This window comes from Cajanus cajan, chromosome 6, assembly GCF_000230855.2.
Source record: "Cajanus cajan strain Asha chromosome 6, NIPB_CcT2T_4, whole genome shotgun sequence".
Classification (NCBI taxonomy): Eukaryota; Viridiplantae; Streptophyta; class Magnoliopsida; order Fabales; family Fabaceae; genus Cajanus; species Cajanus cajan.
Genome location: NC_138522.1, coordinates 35918780 through 35945536, shown reverse-complemented (window position 1 = coordinate 35945536; position 26757 = coordinate 35918780). Strand labels below are relative to the sequence as shown.

Below are 26757 nucleotides of genomic sequence, written 5' to 3'. Positions count from 1 at the left end.
GCTTCATGGCAATGGGGTGTGTTTTAACGGAAAACTCTTATAAAAGTTCTTAATGATATTGTGTTTAAAGCATGGATGTGGATGAAGGCAAAAGTTCTTGCAACTGATTTCTCCTTTTATCAATGATTTTCACAACCACCACTATGCATAATGGGAGCTCGTGTTGCTTTGCAATATTAATCTATTTCTCTTTCATGTCTTTCTTGTGGGGGGTGCTGAATTATATTTCCTTGTGAAGGAGGATTTCATGTAGATATGGAGGTGTTGAATTTGAATTATATTTTCTCATCAATATAGGAAAACCTAGGATAATTAGTTGTAATATTTTATGGGTATCCATTAATTTTCACCAACTAGTTGATATCGTTGAATGACTAATAAAGTGGGAAAACTAGTTTTGGTTTGCATTTTAATCGCGTAGTACCTCAGATTCTTAATTAAATGGAGTGAGTGGGGACCAATTGTTGAAGAATGGACAAGGCAGCGTACATGACGTGCGAGCAAGGGTTCAACTTCAAGCTCGTGACTCGTTACCTACTTCTGAGTCACATGAAGAAGAACGCAAATAAATTACCCTCACCTTTTTCTTTGCCTACATATTTCCTAAGATTAACATTATTTTTATGTTATGTTTCTACCACATTATAGATGTAGGGCAACAAACTCTTAACCCAAAGGACGAGGTTTTATGAAAAACAAGTGTTCATATATATGTAGGCATGAATTTAGAAGGCATGGAGCTGTGTGCTGGAGAAATTCTGAAGTTCAATTATTTATCAAAATACATACTCACGTACGTAGCAACTTCTAGGTGAATTCTATTTATGAAAGTAACAAGGAAACAAAACGCACATCAATTATATTTATATATCTCACTATTCAACAGTTGCAGAAGGAACCATTTTCCATCATGATGAGTAATCTTCAAGCCTAAACTTGTCAGAAAACTTATATATGTGACTTACAAATTACAACAAACTTTTTTACAAATTAATCCTCCCCTATCTATTTTATATGATTTTCAGAAAATTATTTGTCTCTTATTATTAGATTTCCCCCCCTAATTTTAGATGCATTAATTATTCTTTTTCCTAAAATGCACTTGATTAATTATTTATTTTCTAAATATTAATTAATTAGATGAGAAACAATTAAATAAAGAGATAATATTTTTTTTAAAGTTAAGTGTAGTTTTGAAATAACAACACACATTATTCACAAATTTAATGTGATTAACTATATTAACTACTTTTCACAAAATGTGTGAATTAGTTGGGAAATATTTTATAAATAAAAAGAAAGGGAGTATTATACTAGTTAATTACCTTCAAGGTAGTATAAAAATTGAACGGTCAAATAAAAAAATTTATAAATTATTAATAATATAATAATTGATAAAAGTTATATAAGTATAATTTGATCATTGCATATATTTGATGAAACAAAATATTTATACTAGTTATTAAAAATTATAAATTTTTAGTATAATTTGATCATTGCATATATATCAGTATTATATTTAATTAATTTCCTATCCTGAAAATATTAAATTATACGAGTGCAAAAATTTAATATATGATATTGATCTTTCTCTTTCTTTCTATGTTGTGCATGTGTTTAGGATGTTTAATTTCTACATGGCATAAAATTTGTGTTTATATCCTTTTCCTTCGTAAGCATGAATACATAATGTTTCATCAATTTTTATGAATAAACGAGGGAGATTGTAAATATATTTTTAGTTTTTATAAATTAAATATTTTATATTTTACTCTTCAAAAAATTATTTCTGTTATTTTAGTTTTATATTATTTTTTTAATTTCCTTTATTTTAAAGATGATGTGAAAAAATAATGTGCTAAATCACAAAAATCAATCTTATTTATTAAATATAAACTACTATTTTATATAAAAATGTTTTAATGAGCCATTCTTTAATGACAACATGTGTAATATTTTTTTCAACTTTTTATTTAATCTATTTTTTATTTATCTAATTTTTTAATAAGAAAATTATCTTACCTAAAAGTATTTTTAGGAGTTAGCTTTTCATCGAAGCATTCTTAATATTTTTAAATTTTTTTTTTATCTAATTAATTTTTTTATATATATATAAAATATTCACTTATAAATTAAGTTTTAATATTTTTATAAAATTATCAATAATTAAAAATAATATTGTATTATAGTTTAAATTACTTATCATAAATATAAAATATATAATTTATATGTTTCAAAATATCTATTTATAAAAAAATTAAATATAATTTCTATATTCAAATATAGTAATTATCTGTCCATATAGTTTATTATAAATTTTTGTTATATAATATTTAATTTATGAAATACATAAATTAAAATAATAATAATAATTAAAAACAAAATATTAAATTAATGATTTAAAAAATATATTTAAGTCAAACTAAAATTAAAAGAAAAAATTAAAATTCTTTTTTTTTTTTCCCCTTTCTACTACTACGGTATGTAAATCTTCCATTTTTCCCTTTTACCTTTCCAACCAATCCTAAACTGATTCAACCCAAAATTCAAGCAAAAAGCAACTAAATTATAGGAACTAAATGAGGTCCTGTATTGAATAGCAAAAATCACGTTTTATAAGTGTAAACTAATTATTAATTGTTAATTTTAAAATATTCCACAAATCATATTTATAAATAAAAGAAAGAAGTTTTGTAATAAGATTTGACATAAAAAATATATTCATGTATTTAATTAATTTAATTGGTAGATTCACTAGATTGAGATAATATGTATGTGTCTTTGGTTCAAACTTTACTGTAATTATTATAATTTTTATTAATAAATGTTTTTTTGCTAACCAATGTCTTATCAATATGTAAATTTTTTTTATTAAAAGTCAAAATAAATTTTTTTTAAAGATAGAAAAGATTAAAAAATAGTCGCAATAAAAATTAAACCTAAATCCAAACTAAAATAAAGTTAGATCAACGTGTGAATATTTATTTTTTATTTTTTATTTTATTTTTGATACCAGTTCATTAAAGATACTTATTAATATTTTCCAAAAAAACAGTAATTTTTAACGTACCGATTTAACGACAACTCAGTTAATTGACCGAATTATAAATACATTAATTAGCGGAAAATTATAATTTTTGTTATTTAGTGAAAAATATAAATTCCTTATTAATTAGTGCATTTATAATTTTTTTACTAACCGGTAAATGACTGGACAAAGTTTAATTAAAACTTTATCAAAATACCTAGATAACATAAAAAGATTCTTGTGTAACTATTTAATTATAAATCATTATATAATTAAAAATTATTTACCAAAAAAATAATTAAAATTTATCAATTTCATAAAAATTAATGGGGGTATAATTTTTTTTAAAAATGTTTAAAAATTATTAATATGTATTGAATCAATTGATATTGTATTTAGTCTTTACACATTAAAGTCTTAAGTTCAAGTATTAAATTCGTAAAAATAATTAATTTTTAAAAATATTTTTTATTATTTAAAAATTTAAAGGTCAAATAGTCTAAAAATTGTGTTAAAAAAAAAAATCGCTTTTATATATAAGTATATTTTAAAGAACTATATTACATTTTTGTCTTTCTAATATGTTAATATACAATTTGATCTCTTTATTTTAAAATAAAGATACATAATTTCCTATTCTTAAAAATATAAAATTTTAATTTATCGTTACTTGAATATTTTAATATTTATTAATCGTTAAATTTTAATATTTTTTTAATAATTTATCAAATGCTACTATTTAAATAACGTGAAATGTAAAAATAAATTAAAAAATAATATAAAAAAATCCTTACTTATATTTTAATGACCATTGATATTTATTTTATTAATAAATTTAATTTATATTTTTATCTCTCAATATCATATTATTAAATATCAAAATATAAATAAATGAATATTAAAATTTAAAAATTAATAAATATTAATTTAACGGAGTGATTAAAATTTTATATTTAAAAAATAAAAAGACTAAAATGAAAATAGAAGAAAAAAAATAATTTAGATAAATAAAAATAAAAATAATTTATAATTAATTGAAAACATAAAATTTGATTGACATTAGTGAGATATGAGAATGTGAGGTGCCATTTTATATGATTGTGTCCTATTTAGATAGTTTCTCTTCTGTTCTCTCCGACTCCGATTACGGTTACTAACCATCTCTCTCTCTCTCTCGTGCTCTGTCTTCCAGTTCAGTCCAGTGCCACACTCTCTCTTCTCTTCTCTTCTCTTCTCTTCTCTTCTGCTAAATGACCAAACATTACTTTCTCATGAATCTCAATAATGCCAACTAAACCCCAAACACCAACATTCCCTCTCTCCATTTTCTCTCACACCTTCCTCGCAGATCCTCCTTTCCTCTACCATGGGGAAGAAAGGAACCGGCTGGTTCTCCTCCGTCAAGAAAGTTTTCAAGTCCTCTTCTAAAGACTCTCCCGACAAAAAGGTTAATTCTTACGTCATCCATTCCTCTCTTCTTACAGAATCATATTTCTTATCTTACAATCATTACGATTTTCCATTTTTTTTTATTTTTTATAGGCATAACCAAATTCTTGCCTAATCTATTCCTTTAGCTATTATCATATTCATTTTTGGCAATTTTATCACTTTCATACGCTCCAAACACAACAGACTACTCAGATCAAATTCATGTTTTTCCGGCAACATCATTTCAAGGCTAATTTTAATTTAAGGTTTTAATTTTTGTACGGCGAATTTGACTTTCTAAGATTGTTTCATGTTTCTAATCGGGAAAACAAGGAAAAAATGAACTAGTTAACCTTGAGTAATCAAAAGGAATTCGGGATTCTAACTTAGGTTTGTTGAATACACACATCCGGTGTTTCTTCTATTTCACTTCCATCCTATTTTCCAATGAGAAAAAAGGCCATGCACATCATAATATAAAATAATTTTATATCATCATCCAATCACAAACTATAATATACCGTAAGTTTATTTCATTTTACAATAATTATTTTATAAGTCATAACAATGATGTTTTCTGATTGATTTACTGTGTTAAACGTTTTTACAATGATAAAACATTACCATTAAACCCATTTTCTATTTACTTCTCTCTTTATTTTTTCATTATCTCATTTGTTACGTATGTTATACTATTCTCTCGTTCTTTAATTTGTTTTCTCTCCTCTTTCACCCTATATTAATTGTGTACACTATGTAATTAATCACCGATACACGTAACGTCCAAGTTATTGAGTTAGTCACGAGTCATGATCATGACCTTTTACTCAATCAATCCCCAACAAACCTAAAGAAAGCAAAAATGGCTTAACTGCCGCGTAATTAATTCTATCACTGCATTCTACCTTAGGCATTGAAGGCTAATAGCTCCTTCGTGAGTATAGTCAATGAACTTCTTAGTTGTTGCTGTTGTCTTTAGTGTTACCACATAAAGGATGATCGACCTGGTCCTCAGGACATCGACCCAATGCAGAGTGTAATTATGTGTATATGGTCCCCTATCATGTGAACATGTATAAATAATTTTACTAGTATTTGGGTCACATAGTTATCATACAACCCAGCCCATCACATCATTCATCTCGATCATCATGTGCATCCGTGGCAGTCTCCATCATGCTAAATAAAACACATTCTGTTAGATGTTTTGTTAGTCCTTGATTTTCTAAATGATTGCTAATTAGGAGTTGATGGATGTTGGGGTTTTCACTTTCAGAAAGACAACAAGGAAAAGGATGAGCAATGGCAGCGTGAAGCGCCAGAGGAGGTGTCTGTGGAGCATTTTCCTGCAGAGAGTTCTCCAGATGTTACCAATGAAGAGAGTGCCACATCAACGCCAGTGACTGAAGATAGAAATCATGTCGTTGCCTTTGCAGCGGCAACTGCAGCCGCTGCTGAAGCTGCGGTGGTGGCTGCTCAAGCAGCCGCCAGAGTTGTGAGATTGGCAGGTTATGGACGCCATTCCAAGGAAGAGAGAGCTGCAATACTCATTCAATCATACTACAGAGGCTACCTTGTAAGTCCTCCATTGTCCTTCTCTTGCAAACTAAGTAATTATTCTTGTCTTCTTTGGGTGAAGTTGGTGTTAATTGTTTGATGTCACAGTGTAACAGCTCAATTCATTGGTTTGGTATGGACCATAAATATGCCACCCACTCCCAAAGTTTTCCAGTTACTTTTATTAATATGAATGACCCTTGCAGACTTACAGTACTATATGATCGCCTCCTCTTCAAAATTGAAGTTCACGATAATTTATTTTTCATACGGTAAACTTATAGGGAAAATAATTGAATTCGTAGTGTACGGAGTAGCAAGAGCTTAACCACACAAAATATCCCCTTTTTAGGTTGGGTTAAGGAAGGGAGTTATCTGCAGGTACAATGTTAATGATTTGCTTAGAGTTAATAACTTGATAGAAATTTTTGCTTAAGTTTTGATTAACTGTGTCTAACTGTCTATGGCTATGTTCACGCAAGAAGTATTCCCTTGACCATAGCGCCAAAAAAATGTAAACAACTTGATCATTCGATTGGATATTTGAGCTTTCCCATCCTTAAATTGTACACATAATTCAAGTCATCTTGTTTTTTTTTCTCAACTGATTAGTATCTCTGCTTCTATCTTTTCTTTGGCCCTCGCAGCTCATTGTAAATGTGTTAGTTAAGTCTTCCACAGGCCACACTAGTACGCTTTGAATTCTGAGTCTATGATGGTTCATTCTAACCCAGTTATGTTTGAATTATGACTTTAATTAAGTAACTGTTACCCAAGTAAGGTCAAATTGATTTGTTATTGGGTGTGTGTTGTTTGTTGAGTGAATTTTGTAGGCTCGACGTGCACTGCGGGCTCTGAAGGGGTTAGTGAGGCTGCAAGCGCTTGTGAGGGGACACAATGTGCGAAAGCAAGCACAGATGACAATGCGATGCATGCATGCATTAGTCCGAGTGCAGACTAGAGTGAGAGCTCGTAGAATCCAGCTGACTCAGGAGAAGCTTCAGAGCAGAGTTGAGGAGCAGGTCCAAAAAGAGCTAGAGGAACATGAATCCAAGCTTTTGAGCCCCATCAAAATGTTAGATATGGATGGTTGGGACAATAGGCGCCAAAGTAGACAGCAAATTAAGGAAAATGATTTGAGGAAACATGAAGCAGCAATGAAGAGAGAAAGAGCTCTTGCTTACGCTTTCAACTGCCAGGTATTATTCATTTTTGTCCTTCAAGAGAGAACCCCACATGCACAGTAATTTGACAAAACTTCCATTCGCTATTATAATTTTGTTTATGGTCATAAAAAAAAAAAATCTCTTACTAATAGAGTATGTGTTTTATAATATCTTATTTCTCTACTTATTTTATTTTAATAATGTGAGACTTGGTCTTAATTTCACTAAAGAATATGGTAGTGTAGCAAGTAAATAGTTCCATATGAGTGGTGATTACTCATTATCCTAAATGCACTTTGAATGTTGATCATTTTGTATGCAGCAACAGATGAAGCAATACATGCAGGTAGACCCAAATGGTGAGGAAATTGGAAGCTATACCAATGAGCGTGAAAGAGCCCAATTGGATTGGAACTGGTTGGAACGTTGGATGTCATCACAATCACACAACTTAAGGCACTTTGGGTCACGTGAGACCCTTTACAGGACTCTTGCTTCTACTACAGCCACTTCTGTCACTGATGACATGTCTGAAGAAAAGACAGTTGAAATGGACATGGCTGCAGCTCTGGACTCAACTCATGCTAACATGGGCCTCGTCCACCAAGAGTCTTTTGACACAAGCCCAATCTCCAATAGGTACCACCAGCGCAACCACAGTGCAGGTGTACCTAGCTACATGGCCCCTACCCAGTCTACAAAGGCCAAGACTCGGAATCAAGGCCCGTTTAAGCAACGGGGCTCACCTGGGCCTCACTGGAACTCATCCACCAGGAGAAGTTTTGCCATTGGGTTGGGCTGTGACTCATCTAGCACTGGTGGGGCCTCTGCAGCTCCTGTGTTCCCAAGGAGCCCAAACCCAAAAATTAACGAGATTCGCCTCCAATCTAGACGGATATCTGGCGGCAGCCCAGATAATATTGGCATTGAGGATTGGGCCCTTCCCCTTGGAGCCAATGGTTGGGCTTGACTAGATTAATTAATTAATTTTTCTTAATATTATAATAATAGCATGTTTTAATGGTTTGAACTTTGGTCATCGACATGCAATGGTGCTTACTATTTAAGGACAGTTTAATATGTTTTGGTGTTGTGTCATGAACAACAATATCTGAGATTGTATAACCCCCCCCCCCCCCCCCCCCCCCCCCCCAAACACCCAAAAAGTGAGAATGTGAGGTTGTGATGCTATTAGGAACCCCATTTTATGTTCTGTTTCGCATGTAAGAAAAAAGTTTGATTTTTTTTTTGTCAAAATTAATGTTTTTTTGAGTGTTTTCTTTCCATTAAAAATGTACAGTTTTGAATTATCGTATTGAATGAATACCATACTAGTGCTTAATAAGGCTAATGTGAATGAGAACCAAACTAATTTCCCGGCTAAATGATATTTAAATATTTCAAAAAGTAAAAAATTTACATTTTTTTTTTCAATTATTCCCAAACACTTGAGCAAATGCATCGCGTATGCAGATTTTTTTCTTGTAGAATTGCAACGGGATTTGAAGCTTATGTTCTTTCAAAAAAAAAATTATGTAAGAACAAATAACTTCCTTTTTGAAAACAATAAGTTGAATGAACATTATATAAAATACATCACATTGAATTACAAATAAAGATAGGCACTATTGTATTTTTTGTTTGCATTTATTTATTACATGTTCATGCATGATAAAAATAAATTGTTATAATGTATTAAATTTAACATAATAAAAATATGGACCCACGGATATGATAATAATTGATTTTACATGTATGTTAATTCATTCTACTATATTCCTATAGTATTATATATACATCAATGCAATATAATAAAAGAATTTGTTGTATATCAAATAGTGTAATAAAAATGTAGACATACAAGAATGACAATAATTATATATTTGCTAGTAGGCATAAATAAGATCTGGTATAAAATAGTGATAATAAGAATAAACAATTTTTCACAAATATTAAACAATAAAAATAAAATTGAACTTAAAATGGCATAATGATAAAACAATACTAACACATTAAATTAAAACCCATTGAATACTACTATAAACATTACAATTTTAGAAATAGGAATTGGCATTAAATACTAATAATAACATATCAAAGTATTTATGAAAGAGTAAGAAAAAGAAATATTGATGATATCATATATAAGCAAAAAAGGAACAAGTAAAATCATGGGAGACATTCTCATTAAATAAGTTGAATAAGAAAAAGAAATAATAATAATAAATAAATAAAAAAAAGATAAAGCGAAGATCTTTAATAAATAGCCTGGGAGTTGGCGCTTTTTCTGGATCTGACGCCATGGTACGTGTTTTCTCTTTCCAAATCTAAGTTGCACCTCTCACGTCATGTGAAGTGTCGAGTGTCGAGTGTCGAGTGTCTAACTTGTCTTTTTGTTTTGTTATCTCTCATTTGCCAACCACCGATCCCTTCCCTCCTCTCACACGCATGGACTCTCTCAAACTCCTTCCTCTCCTTCACCTCCATCCACGCGCACCATCGTCGTTATCGCCTCAAGCTTACTCCAATTCACCCACTTTCCTTTCTCTGCTAAGAGGAAAAACTAGGACTTTCAAATTGCGATCACTTCCCAGTAACCTTCAAGGTGGCGCCGCTGCTTCACCGGATGGACCTTTCGCCTTCGAAGACGAACTCTCTCGCCAGAAAGACGATAGAGCTCTCGTCTTGGCCAGAGAAACCGACGATTTTGGCTATCTCGTTGGCTTTCGCTTGCTTCCTGACTCTGGTATTGATTCGATACCTTTCTTTTTCATTTCCACGATAAAATTCATAAACACGTCACTCTCTATGTATGTGAAAATCTCGCCACCCTTATTTAATTCCGCTAAATTAAATTCCTCTGTTTTTTTTTTTTTTTTTTAATGAGTAGTATGCGTGTATCTGGTACACGAGAGGTCGAAATGGATTCTGATCGTGTTAAAATAACACTTAGCTAACTAAAAGTGCAAATTAGTTTTTAGTTGTTGTTTGTTAGTTTTGAAATATTGTGTGAACGTTATTTATTAATAAAAAAAATTGTTCTTATGTTATGTGATGATGACGATTAAAGAATTAAAGCTTAGGTTGAGGTTATGTTTTGGTCTTGATGAGTTGATGAAACTGTCACAGGTCTTGAAGAGTTGATGAGAGTGTCGCAAGCGGGGGATACAGCTAAGGTAGATTCTATTTCTAGTGGCGATGAGGTTATGAAACTTGAGATTGAAGGTATAGATGGAGAGGGAGCTGAGACTAGAGTGTTACAGAACATTGTTTTTGTGACTGCTGAAGCTGCGCCGTATTCCAAGACTGGTGGCCTTGCTGATGTTTGCGGCTCTTTGCCGAAAGCGCTCGCTGCTCGCGGCCACCGCGTCATGGTTGTCACGCCAAGATACATTCATGGTACTTCTGAGGATGATAAGTTTGCTGCTGCTGTTGATTTGGATCGGCCCACCAAATTGTTTTGCTTTGAAGGTGTCCAAGAAGTTGGCTTTTACCATGAGTTCAGGGAAGGGGTTGATTGGGTATGTATGAAGTTTTTAATTTTGGCTTGTTCAGAACCACTTTACTTCTTACATCATAGGATCTACTTTGATTCTTTGCGGATGATGGTCGGTGTTGCTTCCTTCTTGTTTTAGGTGTTTGTGGATCACCCCTCATTCCACAGACCAGGGAATCCATATGGAGACAAGTTTGGGACTTTTGGGGATAATCAGGTATATTCTTGATTATAGCCTTTTGATGTTAGTATTATACATTCACTAATAATGATAAATTTCCTTCTCATTTGGTTTTACAGTTTCGGTTCACTTTACTCTGCCATGCAGCGTGTGAAGCCCCATTGGTGCTTCCATTGGGAGGGTTCACTTATGGAGAAAATTGTTTATTCCTTGTTAATGATTGGCATGCCAGCCTAGTTCCAGTGTACGCATTCCTACCTTTATCCACCCTTTTACCAATCTCTCTCTCTCCCCCTCCCTTTTCTTTTGCAATGAAGAGCTGCAACATAATAAGCTTTTCCTCCAAGCATATTGTTTCTGTCAGATTTTCTTTATTTAAATAAAGGAGCGAATACCTTTGCTTTGGTAAAGGCTATCTTTCTTCTAATGGTTCCCCTAAAGTCCTGCAATTGGTTATTATATTTTTGGAAACTTCACTTTTCTGTTTTTATTATTAGAGTAAATTATCCTCTCCTCTCATTATAGATGTTGAAGTTACACTAGCTTCCCCTTAGAGATTAAGATGTGTCATGCTTTAATCCATTGTAATGTAAACAGGCTTCTTAGGGTACAAATTTCCCCTCTTTGTGAATCTCAATATCATCAAAAACAATGCTAGAAATGTTTAAAATTTCATTCCATCTTATAAAACCCTAAAATAATATTAGTGTTCATAATTAGCTGTCTATGGCACTGAAAGTTGCACAGAGAAGAAAAATGTCCCTAGAAGGCTTGTTCATAATTGCTCACCGTAACCAAGAGGTTTGTTTACATTAAAATGAGTAAAAGTGTAGCTTATTTTGTCTCTCGGGGAAAAGAGAATATTTTTTAAAATTAGGGGAGTGAGAGTGAGCAATGTAATTTAAGCATCTCTCTAAGAAGGTGAGTGCAATTTACCCATTTAATTGTTATTAGGCTTCCTTATAGCATGTGGATTTTCACATTTTTAAGTTTTATTTGAAGCTTTTTGTGATTTGTCTGATTTGATATTATTTTCTTACTGAGGATGAGTAGTAGTACTTTGATTGTGGTGCAGACTTTTGGCAGCGAAGTATCGTCCACATGGGGTATATAAGGATGCACGTAGTATATTAGTGATACATAATATAGCACATCAGGTAAGAGCAGTGGCAATGACATCATGTTTTAATCTGTGTTTCTTAAAGTGAGCTTTCAAGCATCAACAACAAAATAAGGGTCTCTACGAGTTCTATTATATACTTTCCATCCATACGCCTTCAGCTTGGCTGCATGTTATCCATGGTTATTAAGTCACATTCGACAAATTAGACTGGTAGATCCTGAAATACCTTTATAACAAGTACATTGTTAAAAACTGAAAATTATTAATTATTGCTTTAATCTTGAAGCTTATACCAACTACTAAGTACAATCCCATTTGGTGTGATTTATTTTGAACTTTATTAATATGTAGAATACAATTTTGTTGGTCTTTATCACATTGAAATGAATGATCTGAACATGATTGTAGCTGTGCATGCATTTCAAAGTTGCTAATTTGTGTTAATGAACAGTCTTGGAAAATGATATTGTCTTTGACTACAAATGGGGTCCGTAATGCTTTGCTAAATATAATGTATATTGAAATTAATTAAAGAAGTTTGTAACGTAAGGACTCTGAAACTGTACGATAAATGACCTACAGAATTAGTTGTGGTAAATTCTTACATGGTGTGGCTCACATATTTAAGTTTAGTCTTTTTATACCAGCATAGAAGCTGATGAAATTATATGTTAGGGAGTGGAACCTGCAATTACATATAGTAATTTGGGGCTACCTTCAGAATGGTATGGAGCAATGGGATGGGTGTTCCCTACGTGGGCAAGGACGCATGCTCTTGACACGGGTGAAGCAGTCAACTTTCTAAAAGGTGCCATTGTTACTGCTGACCGGATAGTTACAGTAAGCAAGGTACTAATGCTGCATCCTATATATTCTGCTTCCTTCTGTTTTATTGTCTTCAATATTGGGTATTTCTTTTGTTGCTCAGTATTCTTTCTTTTTCATTTTAAACTTTTGTTTCGCCCAGAAGTTAAAACCTTACATCACTATGATATCATAACAAATTGACAATTTTGTAGAAGATAAGAATCTTGTATTTACTATGTAATGCATAAAGATCTGCCTTCCTTTTCCAGGGCTATTCCTGGGAGATAACAACTAGTGAAGGTGGATGTGGTCTACATGAGTTATTAAGTAGTCGAAAAAGTATTCTCAATGGTATGTTCTTATTTTTTTTTTAATATATATTTTTCTTATAGCATACATTTTGAAGCTTGTACTATGGAAGATTTATGACTGATTTTTTTTAGTTGACAATACGTGGTTTATAGTCCTGAAGCAATTGTATGTCTTCGAGCAAGTTAAACCCAAGCATGGGCCAGATAATTATCTAAAGTGCAAATGCATATCTTCAATAAAGTTTCAGATCGTATTTTATACATTTAAGCTCAATGATGATGATGTTGTTTTCATGTAGAGCAACTAAATTTAACAGACCTTGGTTTCTGAACACCGAAGTTAATGTGATGGTTTGGTCAACCATGTTAGGATAATTGAAGCATAACACCATATTTATTTTTGGAAGGAGAGAGAAAATAAATAAGAACAAACAGTTTTGAAATTTGAGAATTCTAATTTTTTATTGAAGAAAAAGTGGACAGAAAAGAGTAGAGGAAAGGAAACTTGAGAAACAAATTTTTATAAATTTTCTATCTTCCCCTATTTTCTTTCCTCTCTTCCAAATAAAATCAGGCTAGTGTGACAGTGGTGACCAATCATTAACATAAAACAGACAAACTGAGTGGCAGGGGCCTATCTACCAAGGGGACAAAAATACCACATTTAAGGAGGGTTCAATTCTTTCTCCATTTTGCTTTTCCATCAACCTGTATTGTTCAGATAACTTCTTGCAAGTCAATTAAGTAATACATTTGAAGAAAATGGTAACTGCTTTGGACTCGTCAAAGTTGTTTATTTGTTCATTTGTTTGGTTTGGCAATCTTAACTTGTGCCATAGAATCTGTTGTAATGATAAGGGTTTGTATTTTGAATATAAATTTTTTGAAGTCCCTCTAATTTATTTTCAAAATAACATCCCAATTCCATTTCACCAATTCAGTAGCAAACATATTGTATTTTCCTAATCACTACAAAGCCCATAAGCTTCTTTTGTCATTTTTTTTCTCTCATGACACTGCCTAACACGTCCACTTGTACAAACAAGAAACTGTACTGTTAATTCTTGCTGAATGATGTGCCTTGATGCTCAAACTTGTAATAATTTTATTGTTGACTAGGGATCACAAATGGAATAGATGTCACTGAATGGGACCCTTCATGTGATAAACATATTGCTTGCAATTATTCTGCTGATGACCTTTCTGGGAAGGTTCTTTACACTTTCCCTTTATCACCCTTCCTTTTTATCTCTTTAGCTGAACTTGTCTTATGGTAATTATTTGTAATGTACAGGTCGAATGTAAGATTTCTTTGCAGGAAGAATTGGGTCTTCCAGTGAGGCCTGATTGTCCGTTGGTAAGTTTGTTATCTGCAAGGAAAAATTCTTGCTCACTCAGGTCACTCTTTCTGTTATTGACTATTGCTGAAAGTTGTAGATTGGATTCATTGGGAGACTGGACTACCAGAAAGGCATTGATCTGATTCGCTGGGCAATGCCAGAGCTCATGGAAGCTGATGTTCAGTTTGTAAGTGATTTTGTATATCATTATTCATTTTTATAAATGCATGTCTTGGCAAATAATTCAATCCATGGAGTGGTGGTATACTGGTATCTAATGTAGGCTGTGTTTACTGGTAGGGTATAAAATACACCTTGAGACATTGCAAAAAATGCCTGCTAAATAAAATTTTAAACATCTTGATGCTTGCCATAAAAAGAATCCATACGATTGAACATTTCTCAAATGTGACCTACTTGTATGAATAATTTCAATTTAGAGTAAGAGGCCCCTTGAATTCTAATTTATAGAAGTAATTTATGTAAGTATAACTTCTGAGTTCAGAGGAATGTACTGTATATTTGTGACCCTGCTATATGATTGACAGTCTCTAGTTATTTTTTCTAGGTAATGCTTGGTTCGGGAAACCCTATTTATGAAGATTGGATGAGAGCAATGGAGTCAGCTTATAAAGATAAATTTCGGGGTTGGGTGGGATTTAATGTCCCAATATCTCATAAAATAACTGCAGGGTAATCCAAAATTTATGAATCCTTTATAGGACAATTGCTGGTTATTCAAAATTTCCTTACTGTATCCACATCAATTTTGCTTCTTACTGTGTCTTCCTGGTATATTCAGATGTGATATACTGTTGATGCCGTCTGCATTTGAGCCCTGTGGACTGAATCAGTTGTATGCAATGAGATATGGAACGATACCCGTTGTTCATGAAACTGGGGGGCTAAGAGTAAGTTAAGAAAATATAAGCAATTGACTAGTTCAATATGATTTCTTTGCCTTGACGTTTTTCCCTTCATACAGGATACCGTTCATAATTTCAATCCATATACTGAAGATAGCAATGCTGAAAGCACTGGGTATGTTATCCATGAGCTTGGAATATTTTATCTTTCAATTATCCAATTTCCATATTTTCTTGATAAACCTTACAACTCTTTGGTCCAAATGAAACTAACATAGTTATAGGATAATAAAATAATGGAACTTGTATCATAATCATGGCTCTTATCTAAATTTATTGCTATGAATCTAGGAAGTTAGATATTTCCTATTGCTGATAGTGAATAATTTAAATGTGTAGAAGTATTGTAAGTATTACATGGATCAGATAACTCCCGTAAGCCTGTACAAGCCTGGATAAAATGTGAATGGCATGTAACTTTGCCAATTATAAATATTCATTGTAAGAACAGATTAGGTGGTTACAACTGTCAACTGGAGTTGTTGTAGTTATAGGAAAAAGGTAACATCTAAGTTGACAAAAAGACATGGCCGTTTATCAAAAGTTAGGTTTCTGCAAGTATGTGGACTAACGGTTAGCCTTCTAAATCTATGGATTCCTGCTATACTTTATATTTTTTTATATGACTGTCAAAGGTCACTTTACAACCCCAGGATTTCACTAATACAAGATGAATATGTTCATTATATATTATTTGACAATATTTTATACTTCACTGACAGGTGGACATTTTCTCCACTAACAAAGGAGAGCATGTTAGCGGTAAGCTTGATTTCCTGTCCATACAGATTCATTGTTTTAATTTTTAGCATACTTTGACAGCATCTTAATATTTCAGTGTAGATAATTCTGTTATTTGTCTTTTGCAAATTGATATGGAATTTTCTAGTCTATGCCTTGTTAATTATCAAAATGTTTACTTTCAAAAATAAAAATCATCAAAATGGTTGTGTTGAGAATGCTACGAAGCTCAAATTCTAGCACGGACACCGATATTCTAACACGAGTAATGTTTAAAATATAAGACAACGCGACATACACATACAAAGAGAGAGATCATAATGAAATGAAATGAGTAACAACAAAATATGTAAACTGATGATATATTCACCTTTCTAAACCAACCTTCTTTTTTTCTATGATAACAAGCCTAAATAAAAGGTGAGAAACATTATTTTTTTTTTCTTTTTTATATTTCCTATTATATTTTAAGATGACTTGTCTAAAAGTCAAAAAAAGAATTTCTTTTAATAATATTAGTGTGTTCATTCATATGGAGGTCAATTCAAGTGTTCAAGGTGTTTAGAGGTGTTGGCTTAAGTGTCTAAGCCAACAAAAAACAATTTTTTAACTGGACACCTTATTAGAAATGTCTGACATGTGTTATTGAGTGTCAACGTCAAAAACTTGTCTGACATTGCAATATGTCGACCAAGGGAGGTGTTCGTGCTTTCATCATGAGAAAGAGAGGGAACGAGAAACGTGACATAAATTCAGCTGTTTGAATTATATAGTAAAGCTTATAAGTTGTTACTCTAATTAACATAATTGCATAACACATAAGCTGTCCTATTTATGTAATTACTATAATTACCTAACTATTCTAACAGGTTGAGTGTGTTTGGTAGGTATTAGAGGAGCATAAGTTAATTTGACTACCATTCAAATTAGTTTGGCCAAAATAAGTTTGTTTAGTCTTATTTTAGTAGTTTTTAGCTTATTTTCATATTCTACCTCAGATAACTTATGAAGCTCCTACTTTCCTTTCCCCTCATTTTTATCTTAATTAATTAATTAATTAATTAATTTTTATCTCAAATAACTAAAATATGTCATTTTATATTATTTAAATTTATCGGCCAATTTATTAGTCAATCTTATTAAACACTTTCAATTTTAACTCCTAGCATATAAGCTTTGAGCTTTCAACTAGTATTGTCTTCCTTTTTCTTGAGTACGAGGAAGGGCACCATCTTTATAGAGGAAGTAAAGTATATCTTAGAATTTAGGCTTGACATGACTCAACTCTATAAAATTGGGTAACAAAGTAAGAATTGTTTCTCACTTATATTATTTTTATCATATTACTAGTTGATTTCTCTAACAATATAGTCTAATATGACTGCATAATTTTCGTCAAAACTCAACCAATTCTTGCCTGAGCTCATTGGGGGTGAGACCCTTGGTCTAATGACAATCGTGTATGCTTGGTCTAGATGGTTAATGAAATGGTTCTTGGTAGGGGATCATTTATCTCTAATTGCTATCATTGGTTTGGCTTCTTGAATCCTGAGTTAGCCATTAGATTATAAAAATAGCCATATCAAGTTACCAAAACATTGAGGAATCTGTACCAATCTCATTTCATTAAAAAAGTCTACGGAGGGACTGACAAACTTTTCTCATTTTTGTAATGTTCTGACTACACTCCTTATTTTTTTGGCTATTGTTGTCATTATGATCTTAACTTTTATTAATTTTGACAGGCTCTAAGATATGCCATTCAAACATATAATGAACACAAGGGTTCTTGGGAGGGATTGATGAAAAGAGGTATGACAAAAGATTACACATGGGTAAATGCTGCCACTCAATACGAGGAAGTCATTAACTGGGCATTCACTGACCCTCCTTATTGCTGAAAGCTGAAACAAAGTTTTCATAAAAGATTTACGCAATATATTCTTTGAACACGCAGGCTGCTTAAGAGGATTTTCGTGTTCATAATTATGGCTTAGTGATAACAAGAAGTAGGCCATTTTTTCTTTGCTCGTTTAAGTCCACCACTTTGGTGTAATTTTATTATCAAACGCACAAATTCTTTTTAGGGATGCACATATCTCACCCATCTTGAGCTGTACTCTTTTCATTATATGATAGGGTAAATAAACTCAGCTAGGCAGTCCTCGTAGAATCTTTTATACCAATTGAAATTCCACTTTGTAACTATCCTAATATTTAATGCAGTTAGAAGTTTTTTACCGTACAAGGGAGAAAGTATAATAATCAATTTTGATGCATAGTTATTGCTTTTGTATTGGGTAGGATTATAGAACAGGTCATGTGCCATGCTGAGTTTACACCATCTGAGAACTGTGCCTTTATTAGATCATTGGTTAAAAGTATGAAAAATGATGCGAATTGTGTTATCGCGGGTTACCGACACAAATTGCAAGATGCGTCAATCTTTGTCTTGTGCATGCATCTCTTTGATGTCCGGAAGCTGACCCACTTGCGTGAGAGAGTTGGTTAGGCAAAGGTAACTCGATGCTGGCCTGCAACCTACATGTTTGGCTTACATCTTGTTTAAGTCTTGGCAAATAAGTTATGTGAACTATTTTAAGAATAATTTACGTGGCATAAGATATGCGTTTTTTTTTTAATGTATAATATGTTTAATTTTTATTGCATGTTACATCGTACTAAAAATATATAATTCAAGTTTTTTTTTTTATTTAAAACTTTTCATAATATGTAAATTTAATTAACTTTAAGATCAACTTAGCATTTTACATTATTAAGAAAGGTCAAGTAAGCCCTAGTTTATGATAGGGAATAAATTAGGTGTGTATTTTGTTAAATAAAATAGGCTCCAGCTTATTTAAGATGATGTCTTTTAAAATTAATAAAAGTAATAAAAAATTAAGAATCTTACATAAAAAAGTTTTTCTTTAGTAGAATTTAAACTCTATTAATTCTTATATATTAAATTGATGTTTTTAGAATTTCATCGGGATAATATGAGTAATAAAAAAATTTATTAAGTGGACTTTTGATATGTGAAAAGTTTAAATAATATTTTTAAAAAATGCTTTTTACATAGATTTTTCATGAAATTGTTTTCATAGAGAGGTGAAAAATTAATATTCCTAAATAACACGTAAACATTCTTAGAAACATTTATGTCTATCAAATTTAAGTTTTCATCATTTTTATTAATAAGATTCTCATTAATTGTAATTCCAAACATAAAAAAATTGTTATGTACCATTCGTTTCCTAAATGTTAACATGTATTAATGAGATAAAATTCTAATGCTAATTAAAAAAAAACAAAACAACACACTATCAGATCATATGTATCATATTTAAATTTTATTGATTTTTTTTACCGGTAATAATACATGAATAAGAATATAGTTGTTAAAATGGCCTACCAAGCCTAATTAAAAAAAGAATTGATTAAAAAACTCGTATAAAAATTGGATTAAATTGAGTTAGTGTATCTTTTATATTTGGTTTAACTGACGAGGTTAGACTGTCATATTGCCTTTTTCATCATTAAATAAAATAAATAATAAGATAAAAAAAGGAAATAAACATAGAGAAAAATAAAAAAAAAAATTATAGTAGAATTTAGTATACAGATATTATTTGGTTCTTTAATTTTAGAAAAAGAGGGATGATTGATAAAAGATATATGTGGAGTGAAGGGAAGAAAGGAGATGTGAAAATAGAGAGAGAAGATTGGGAATAGTAGAAGAAAGAAAGAGGTGGGAGGAGAAGTTGGTAATTAGGGAGAGTTGAGTTGGGCGCGGTGCGCAGGCAATCCCATCCCATCTCGTCGCCACCCAGCCATCATTTTTGGTAATCTCATGCGAGAATTCCAAAACCCTAATCAATCAATCCCAATGTGAAGATCCATCTATTACTATTATTATTTCCGATCGAATTGCAATGATTCCGAATCCAGAGCTGATCCAGTACGCGTGCATTGCCCGATCAACGACGATCCTGGCCCAGCACCAGAGCGAGAAGGAGGCGAGCATGGAGTCTCTGGCGGCCCAATGCGTGGCCCAAGCCCCGCCCAACCACTCCATGTTCTCCCACACGGTGGACAACCGCAGCTTCACCTTCCTCATAGACCCTCCCTTCGTCTTCTTCACAATCTCCCACCACACCCTCCTCAAGTCCCAAACCCTCCCCTTCCTCCACCGCCTCCGCTCCTCCTTCCGCCAAACCCTCCCCTCCAACCACCACTTCGCCCCCCTCTCCTTCCAGCCCCACTTCCACTCCATCTTCACCCACGCCCTCCGCTTCGACCCCCACGCGCCGCCGCCCCCCCCTCCCCTCTCCCCCTCAACCCCAGCCCCAGCCCCAGCCCCATTTCCTCAAGAAGAAGAAGACCTCCACGCTTGACGTCCTCGCCGACGACGTCGTTTCCCTCAAGCCCCTCCACCACCACCACAAGCCCAAACACGTCTGGAAGAAGCACGTCTGGGTCCTCCTCCTCCTCGATTTGTTCGTCTGCACCGTCCTCTTCGTCATCTGGTTGTGGGTTTGCAGCGGATTCAAGTGCATGACCTATTGAATCCATCCATCCATCACCCCTTTTTTGTCCCTCTCTCTCGGGATTTTTCTTTTTCTTCATACATATTATGTATATGCATGTAATCGGGGAGGTTCCATTTCCTTCCTCCTTTTTTTTTCTTCCAATTTCTGTTGGAAATTTCCTTTTCTTAATCGGAATTCAACATCTTTTCTTCAATTGTGCAGAATTACTACTTCATAAACATGCTTAATTACTACTATCACTTGGTTTTATCATGCTGTCTCTCTCCCTTATTATGTTAACTTGGCTTTTCTTCCTGTGTTCTTCAATCTATTTTCATTCTCATTCCTATGAAACTCATCTCGGAATCTCTCAATCACCACATACCGTATGAATCCACGCTGTAGGGTTATTCCGCTCTGAGAGAAAGGTACGATGTTGAATTAAATATTCTAAGAAAGTTTTGCAGTTTATAGTACTTCATTATCTGACATGATGAGTGTGTTCTTGTTTAATCGGTACTTTGGATTTCGAGTTTTTAGTAAATAGTTAAATTTGATGTTTACATGGAGAGTTTTGTTACTTAAAATTAAGAATCTTTCCTTGTGATTAATCAAAATGTGAGTTTTGTGATTTCTAATGAGGTTATGTTATTATTGTTATAGGTTATGTATGATAAAGATTTTTTTAAACTGATTTAGCCATATATTAATGAACATTTGTTAGTAAATTTTGTTTAGTTATGTTTGAGAGGTTGGGGTTTTTGGTGTGTAACTCTGATAGCAGATTGAGAGATGCAGCAGGGATGATATTTTAATTTGGTTTAGTATAAAGATTGAAAGTTGAAAGTGTAAGATCCCTGCATGAGGAAAGCTTAGGTATGTGTTTGAGGTCGGTGGAGATGGGGACTAGGGAATGACAATTTTTGTGTTGGCACAATGATTTATGCGTTGGGACAAAGGAGTTGAGTTTCAGGTGACTAGCGCATGGGCAGCGAACACGTTGCAGGCGTACCGTCCCACGTTTGTAGGATAGGATGACATGTAGTATGCTAAATATATTAAATCACTAATTTAAGCAATCATTGTAGCAAGTTGGCACCCTGCCTTCAGATCTAAGGGATATTAAAGATTAAAATTTCAAATATCTCGTTCACGTTTCCAATAGTCTGTGCACATGCCCCCTTTCATTATCGATAGCGTATTATATTTGACATTAACATCTAATATCTATCTAATCTGTACATTGTATCTTTTATTCAGCTTTTCTCTTCTACTGATTTATGAGTAAGATTTATTAAATAAAAGATGAAACTTATAAATTTTATAATTTTCAATAAATGTCAACCGATAATAATATGTTAATGAGTGTGATACTAGTATTTGTTTACGTTTATTGTAAAAATGATATAATTTGACAAAGCAAAATCGAATGTAAAAAATATATTTTTAAGTGCATGACAAGAATATTTCTTTATGTACGCAAAGTGTTTGTATCATATATTATTGCTCGGAGGTCAAAGGTCTGGATAACCTATGAACATAAACCGACGTAAACTATTCTAATTATATTGGTTTGAATTTTTTAATGTGAAATTATTTTTTAATGTGAAAATTCGGCATTTAATTTTGTGTCTAAAAATAAAAAATAAACTTATTTCTCTCTATCTCTCACCAGCTACACCCTCATTTAGTTTACAAGTATGAGTATTCATGGATCCAACTTAACTCAATCCAAACAATTTGGTTTGAGTTTTTAGAGTGTTTAAGTAAAACATAACTAATCCAATCAAACTATTTGTTCTTTGTTTTTTAGTGTGAAAAATTTAATCTAACCCAATTCATTAAACAAATTTTAAATATTAATTATATATTTGTGTATGTTACAAAAAGTTACACGTGACATCAAGTTTACATATTCACAAATCACTACTACATCTTTAGATGTATATTAGTTAAGGAAGGTTACAACCTCTAAATGTATCTGTGTGAGAGAAAATCAAGTAATATATCCATAGGCTTTGTGGTTATGTCACCTAGAACCGCAAAAAGCATAGAAGATGTTTAGGTGATAATGGATAAGTTGATTGAATACGTTCTTTGTGCTCTAACTAACCTTATGTAACTTTTAGAGAGGTTGACAAACCTCTGTTTACCTCTGTTTTAGTAAGATACTTAGAATTCATGGTACAAGTACATTGTTAAAAACTGAAAATTATTAATTATTGCTTTTATCTTGAAGCTTATGCCAACAACTAAGTACAATCCCATTTGGTGTGATTCTTTTTGAACTTTATTAATATGTAGAATACAATTATGTTGGTTTTTGTCGCATTGAAATGAATGATTTGAACATGATTGCAGCTGTGCATGCATATCAAAGTTGCTAATTTGTGTTAATGGACAGTCTTGGAAAATGTTGTCTTTGACTACAAATGGGGTTCGTAATGCTTTGCTAAATATAATGTATATTGATATTAATTAAGAAGTTTGTAACGTAAGGACTCTGAAACTGTACGATAAATGGCCTACAGAAGTAGTTGTGATAAATTCTTACATGGTATGGCTCACATATTTAAGTTTAGTCTTTTTATACCAGCATAGAAGCTGATGAAATTATATGTTACGGAGTGGAACCTGCAATTACATATAGTAATTTGGGGCTACCTTCAGAATAGTATGGAGCAATGGGATGGGTGTTCCCTACGTGGGCAAGGACGCATGCTCTTGACACGGGTGAAGCAGTCAACTTTCTAAAAGGTGCCATTGTTACTGCTGACCGGATAGTTACGGTAAGCAAGGTACTAATACTGCATCCTATATATTCTACTTCCTTCTGTTTTATTGTCTTCAATATTGGGTATTTCTTTTGTTGCTCAGTATTCTTTCTTTTTCATTTTAAAATTTTGTTTCGCCCAGAAGTTAAAACCTTACATCACTATGATATCATAACAAATTGACAATTTTGTAGAAGAGAAGAATCTTGTATTTACTATGTAATGATATGCAATGCATAAAGATCTTCCTTCCTTTTCCAGGGCTATTCCTGGGAGATAACAACCAGTGAAGGTGGATGTAGTCTACATGAATTATTAAGTAGTCGAAAAAGCGTTCTCAATGGTATGTTCTTAATTTTTTTTTATTATATATTTTTCTTATAGCATACTTGTTGAAGCTCAAACTATGAAAGATTTATGACTGATTTTTTTTAGTTGACAATACGTGGTTTATACTCCTGAAGCAACAATATGTCTTTAAGCAAGTTAAACCCAAGCTTGGGCCAGATAATTTATCTTAAGTGCAAATGCATATCTTCAATAAAGTCTCAGATCGTATTTTATACATTTGAGCTCAATAATGATGTTGTTGTTTTCATGTAGATCGACTAAATTTAACAGACCTAGGTTTCTAAACACCGAAGTTAATGTGATGGTTTGGTCAACCGTGTTAGGATAATTGAAACATAACACCATATTTATTGTTTGGAAGGAGAGAGAAATAAAGAAGAACAAACAGTTTTGAAATTTGAGAATTCTAATTTTTTATTGAAGAAAAAGTGGACAGAAAAGAGTAGAGGAAAGGAAACTCGAGAAACAAATTTTTATAAATTTTCTATCTTCCCTTGTTTTCTTTCCTCTCTTCCAAATAAACATCGGGCAACTGTGACAGTGGTGACCAATCATTAACACAAAACAGACAAACTGAGGGGTAGGGGCCTATCTACCAACGGGGACAAAAATGCCAACGTTAAGGAGGGTTCAATTCGTTCTCCATTTTGCTTTTCCATCAACCTGATTTGTTCAGATAACTTCTTGCAAGTCAATTAAGTAATAAATTTGGGGAAAATGCTAACTCTGCTTTGGACTCGTCAAAGTTGTTTATTTGCTCATTTGTTTGGCAATCTTGACTTGTGTTGTCATAGAATCTGTTGTAATGATATTGGTTTATATTTTGAATAGAAATTTTTTGAAGTCCCTCTAATTTATTTTCAAAATAACATCCCAATTCCATTTCACCAATTCAGTAGCAAACAAATTGTATTTTCCTAATCACTACAAAGCCCATAAGCTTCTTTTGTCATTATTTTTTTTTTCTCTCATGACACTGTCTAATGCTTCCGCTTGTTCAAAACAAGAAACTGTATTGTTAATTCTTGCTGAATGATGTGCCTTGATGCTCAAACTTGTAATAATTTTATTGTTGACTAGGGATCACAAATGGAATAGATGTCACTGAATGGGACCCGTCATGTGATAAACATATTGCTTGCAATTATTCTGCTGATGACCTTTCTGGGAAGGTTCTTTACACTTTCCCTTTATTACCCTTCCTTTGTATCTCTTTAGCTGAACTTGTCTTACGGTAATTATTTGTAATGTACAGGCCGAATGTAAGATTTCTTTGCAGGAAGAATTGGGTCTTCCAGTGAGGCTTGATTGTCCGTTGGTAAGTTTGTTGTCTGCAAGGCAAAATTCTTGCTCACTCAGGTCACTCTTTCTGTTATTGACTATTGCTAAAAGTTGTAGATTGGATTCATTGGGAGACTGGACTACAGAAAGGCATTGATCTGATTCGCTTGGCAATGCCAGAGCTCATGGATAACCTATGAACATAAACCGACGTAAACTAACCTAATTATTTTGGTTTGAATTTTTTAATGTGAAATTGTTTTTTAATGTGAAAATTGGGCCTTTAATTTTGTGTCTAAAAATAAAAAAGTAAACTTATTTCTCCCGATCTCTCACCAACTACATTCTCATTTAGGGATGTTCACAAGTATGAGTACTCACGGATCCAACTTAACTCAATCCAATCCAAACAATTTAGTTTGAGTTTTTAGAGTGTTTAAGTAAAACATAACTAATCCAATCAAACTAGTTTTTCTTTGAGTTTTAGTGCGAAAAATTTAATCTAACCCAACTCATAAAACAAAATTTAAATATTAATTATATATGTGTATGTTACAAAAATTACGTGGCATCATGTTGACATACTCACAAATCACTACTATGTCTGTAGCTGTATATCACTTAAGGAAAGTTACAACCTCTAGATGAATCTGTGTGAGAGAAAATCGAGTAACATGTCTATAGGCTTTGTGGTTATGTTGCCTAGAATCACAAAAAACATAGAAGATGTTTGGGTGATAGTGGACAAGTTGGTTGGACTCGTTCTCTATGCTCTAACTAACCATATGTAATTTTTAGAGAGGTTGACAAACCTTTATTTTAGTAAGATAGTTTGACTTCATGTTATCCCTTCTAGCATAGTTTCTTATTAGATTCACCTCTAGATTTTGAAAAAGTTTGCATAAGACTTTAAGAATGAAGCTTAGACCGATTTCAACTTGTCATCCCTAAACTGATGACTAAATTGAGAGATTCACCCAATTTAGAGGATCTTCTTAGAGCTTGTGTTTTAGGACATCAGGGTAGTCAAGTTAGCTTCTTACTTTTAATAGAGTTTACCTACAATAATAGCTATCATTCAAGTAGTGGAATGAAATCTTGTGAAGCTTGGTATGGGAAAGGGTGTAGGTTACCTTGTATTAGTTAGAGCCTGGAGGCAACCTTGTCTTGGGACATAAAGTAGTCCAACGAACAATTGAAAAAGTTAAGCTAATCCAAGAGAGGATGAGGGATTGTCCGTAGAAGACAAAAGAGCTATTATGATAAAAAGAAAAAAGAGTTTGAGGTTAATGAGGGAGATCGTGTATTCTTGGAAGTAACTCCTTAAACTAGAATTTGTTAGCATTAAGATCTCGTAAGCTTACTTTGAGTTTCATTAATCCGTACAAATCCTTGAAAAAGTGTTGGCGAAGTTGCTTATTGAATAGCACAGTTTTAAAAATCGGCTTGGACTAGTCGGTCCAAGCCTTAAATTAGATTGGTTATGCATTTGACTCGTTTCAAATTAGAGTGAATCGATCAATTTTAATGAACCGGTGGGTTAAACCGGTTCAACCACAATTTTTTTTTATCACTTTTAAAAAGAAATTAAAAAAAAACACAACATGAGAATTGAACCCTACTCATGGAAGAGCAAACAGTCTTATAAAATATAATAATAACCACTTGTTTTAATGTATTTGTTTGTAATATATACAACTTAAATAATTTTA

At 32.6% G+C, this 26757-nt stretch overlaps 4 protein-coding genes across 10 annotated transcripts; all 4 read left to right on the top strand.

Moving 5' to 3' along the window:
* The first annotated feature begins 4117 nt into the window (after nt 1–4117).
* On the top strand, nt 4118–8454 carry IQD21 (IQ-domain 21). 2 transcript variants are annotated; one of them, XM_083076965.1, is made up of 4 exons: nt 4118–4475; nt 5736–6035; nt 6850–7215; nt 7511–8454. In XM_083076965.1, exons 1-4 carry the CDS (start codon nt 4395–4397, stop codon nt 8150–8152), a joined length of 1389 nt encoding a protein of 462 aa, XP_082933091.1. In that variant the 5' UTR covers nt 4118–4394; the 3' UTR covers nt 8153–8454. The 2 variants fall into 2 exon arrangements, with proteins under 2 accessions (XP_082933091.1, XP_020234420.2); XM_020378831.3 differs by having other exon boundaries at nt 4121–4475; nt 7505–8454.
* A 1030-nt stretch (nt 8455–9484) lies between these two features.
* On the top strand, nt 9485–18355 carry SS1 (glycogen/starch synthase, ADP-glucose type). The gene is made up of 15 exons (XM_020378830.3): nt 9485–9928; nt 10312–10703; nt 10818–10895; nt 10979–11103; nt 11935–12016; nt 12658–12831; nt 13059–13140; nt 14220–14311; nt 14395–14457; nt 14538–14627; nt 15009–15133; nt 15243–15351; nt 15426–15481; nt 16089–16128; nt 17853–18355. Exons 1-15 carry the CDS (start codon nt 9631–9633, stop codon nt 18006–18008), a joined length of 1962 nt encoding a protein of 653 aa, XP_020234419.1. The 5' UTR covers nt 9485–9630; the 3' UTR covers nt 18009–18355.
* Nucleotides 18356–19810: 1455 nt separating this feature from the next.
* On the top strand, nt 19811–20853 carry LOC109814434 (SNARE-like superfamily protein). The gene is given in 2 exon segments (XM_020378859.3): nt 19811–20438; nt 20440–20853. Coding segments are annotated over 2 exon segments (633 nt in total). The 5' UTR covers nt 19811–20042; the 3' UTR covers nt 20677–20853.
* Nucleotides 20854–20925: 72 nt separating this feature from the next.
* On the top strand, nt 20926–25369 carry LOC109814435 (soluble starch synthase 1, chloroplastic/amyloplastic). Of its 6 annotated transcripts, XM_083076967.1 has the most exons (6): nt 20926–21067; nt 23236–23437; nt 23675–23756; nt 24845–24936; nt 25020–25082; nt 25163–25369. In XM_083076967.1, the coding sequence occupies exons 2-6, from the start codon at nt 23324–23326 to the stop codon at nt 25205–25207; spliced, it is 396 nt and encodes a 131-aa protein (XP_082933093.1). In that variant the 5' UTR covers nt 20926–21067; nt 23236–23323; the 3' UTR covers nt 25208–25369. The 6 variants fall into 6 exon arrangements, with proteins under 6 accessions (XP_082933093.1, XP_020234452.1, XP_029130406.1 ...); XM_020378863.3 differs by having other exon boundaries at nt 23236–23428; nt 25020–25369; XM_029274573.2 differs by having other exon boundaries at nt 25020–25369.
* The last annotated feature ends 1388 nt before the right edge of the window (nt 25370–26757 follow it).